The 2,147-nt window shown below is 47.4% G+C and overlaps 1 protein-coding gene across 1 annotated transcript; it reads left to right on the top strand.

Annotated features, from left to right (window-relative positions):
- The first annotated feature begins 221 nt into the window (after positions 1-221).
- On the top strand, positions 222-1,696 carry LOC109264642 (ADP-ribose pyrophosphatase, mitochondrial-like). The gene is given in 3 exon segments (XM_053909726.1): positions 222-420; positions 423-628; positions 630-1,696. Coding segments are annotated over 3 exon segments (912 nt in total). The 5' UTR covers positions 222-317; the 3' UTR covers positions 1,233-1,696.
- The last annotated feature ends 451 nt before the right edge of the window (positions 1,697-2,147 follow it).

The raw sequence follows: 2,147 nt of genomic DNA, 5'->3' as shown, positions 1-2,147 counted from the left end.
GAAGCCCTTCCAGATGTTGAAATCTTTCGGTGTAAAATGAGAAGGCATGCGCGGCCTGGAGGGGGTGGTGGGGCACCCGCCGTGGCCCCGCTTCACCGTTGGCTCCACGCACGGTCCCAGCACCCCACTGAGTGCCTCGGACACCCCTCACCCCCAGGCCGTGGGACGGTGGATGGCCGGACACAGCTGGGCAAAGGCATTAGCGGCGGTGTCTCTTCCTTGACCTTGGCCTCTGCAGCCGTCAGGCTCAGCAGCTGCCCCAATGTCTCCCCAGTTGGAGCCCGTTTTCCTCACTTGGGTTTCCTCCAGGCTTCAGCATGTCAGATTCGAATGGCGCAGCTGAGCATCCCCACAAGAAGGCCAGGACATCTCAGTATCCTGGCTCTAAAGTGGAGCAAAGCCAGGTCCCCAACGAGAAAGTGCCTGGCCGGTCGAATGGCCAGAGTATAAACCTGTTGAGGACACTGCTGGCTCTGTCTTGGCCCAGCCCATGTGGGCAGACCCTGCAGTGGGGGAAAGGAACTTCTTTCCTAAACTCAACGAAAGGGATGGGCATGTTGAAAGAAGGAGCCAGAATGGCTTGTATGAGCTTGAAAATGGCAGACCCAGAAATCCTGCAGGTCAGACAGGGCTTGGTTGGCAGAGGGCTTTTAAGGCCGTGGGTCCCAAATCGTGCCGCAGACCCCATCTCAACCAGGTGGAAAAAGGATAGCACGGGAAATAAAGTTACCCATCCTGTTTCTGAGAGAAGCATCCTGCAATTTGTAGCCATCAAAAGGAAGGACTGTGGAGAATGGGCCATCTCAGGGGGAATGGTGGAGCCGGGAGAGAAAATTAGTACCACGCTGAAGAGAGAATTTGGTGAGGAAGCCATGAGCTCCTTACAGAAATCCAGAGCAGAAACACAGGAGTTGAAGAAACAACTTCACAAACTATTCAGCCAGGAACACTTTGTAGTCTATAAAGGCTACCTGGTTGATCCTGAAACACATAATGCGTGGATGCAGACGGAAGCTGTGAACTACCATGATGAAACGGGTGAGGCGATGGACGAGCTTCCTCTGGAAGCCGGTGATGATGCCAAGAAAGTGAAGTGGGTGGACGTCACTGATCAACTCAGGCTTTGTGCCAGACATTCCCAGTTCATTCAATTTGTGGCTGAGACACGAGGTGCCCACTGGAGTGAGGGCACGTGTCCCAGGTGCCGTGAATACCGACTTGGAGTCTCATGAAAGCCGGGGGCCTCCAAATGGACCTGGGGGATGAGAACTCCCACTGAACAGGACAGGGAGGGATCTTCTTCTGGTGATTACTTACAAAACTGTTCACAGTATGAGGGCTTTGTGTCAGGGAATAGTATCAAACACAGGAGATCAGGACCACAGACTTTTGGGTTTTCCAGTCAGAAGAAGAGGAATATAGTCACCTGTTGTATGCGTTGTATACATGACTCTTAACCACATGATTCAACCAGTGCTCTTGGGAGAATTGTAGATGGTACAAAGATAACTTCTCACCAACCATAACCTCTGCTTTTCAGCTAGCTTGCATTTGTCACTCCTTTTTTTTCTCCTGATGTGTTAGATTGTGGTCTGATCTAATGCATAACCTGATATTTTGCATAACGTTTGTTTTTCAAATTGAGCTTTATGTGGTTTCCTATTCAATGTTTTCAAGAACAAAAGCTCTCTGGTTATCCGTGTGTTTAGGATCTTTCATTTTGTGGGAAAGCTTCCTTCTTTATTTTATTCAAAAGGATCAAGTACTTACAAACCAGAAAAATAAAATGCAGTGACAAAATGAGCTTACTATCTAGCACTCTGGTTATCAGAACTATTTCTGAACAGAATGGACGAAGCTCAGGACATTTGTTTCCTCTCATCTTAGAAGACCCTGTAAATGTGAATTCCTGTTGCGAAGAAGTCTTTGTCAGGAGATGTATGTAATCCCAGCCTAATAAAAATACAAATCATGCTTAACTTTTCTCAGTTGAAAATATATATGTATATGTATATGTATATACACATATATACATATACACACACACACACACACACATATATATATATATACACAGAGAGAGAGAGAGAGAGAGAGAGAAGGTTTTTAATAGTTTGCAAACCCAGAGATACTCCCCTGACAATCAA

Source organism: Panthera pardus, unplaced genomic scaffold, assembly GCF_024362965.1.
Source record: "Panthera pardus isolate Hobbes unplaced genomic scaffold, ASM2436296v1 HiC_scaffold_22, whole genome shotgun sequence".
Taxonomy (NCBI): domain Eukaryota; kingdom Metazoa; phylum Chordata; class Mammalia; order Carnivora; family Felidae; genus Panthera; species Panthera pardus.
Note: the sequence above shows the minus strand (reverse complement) of the source record. Positions and strands in the feature narration are given on the sequence as shown.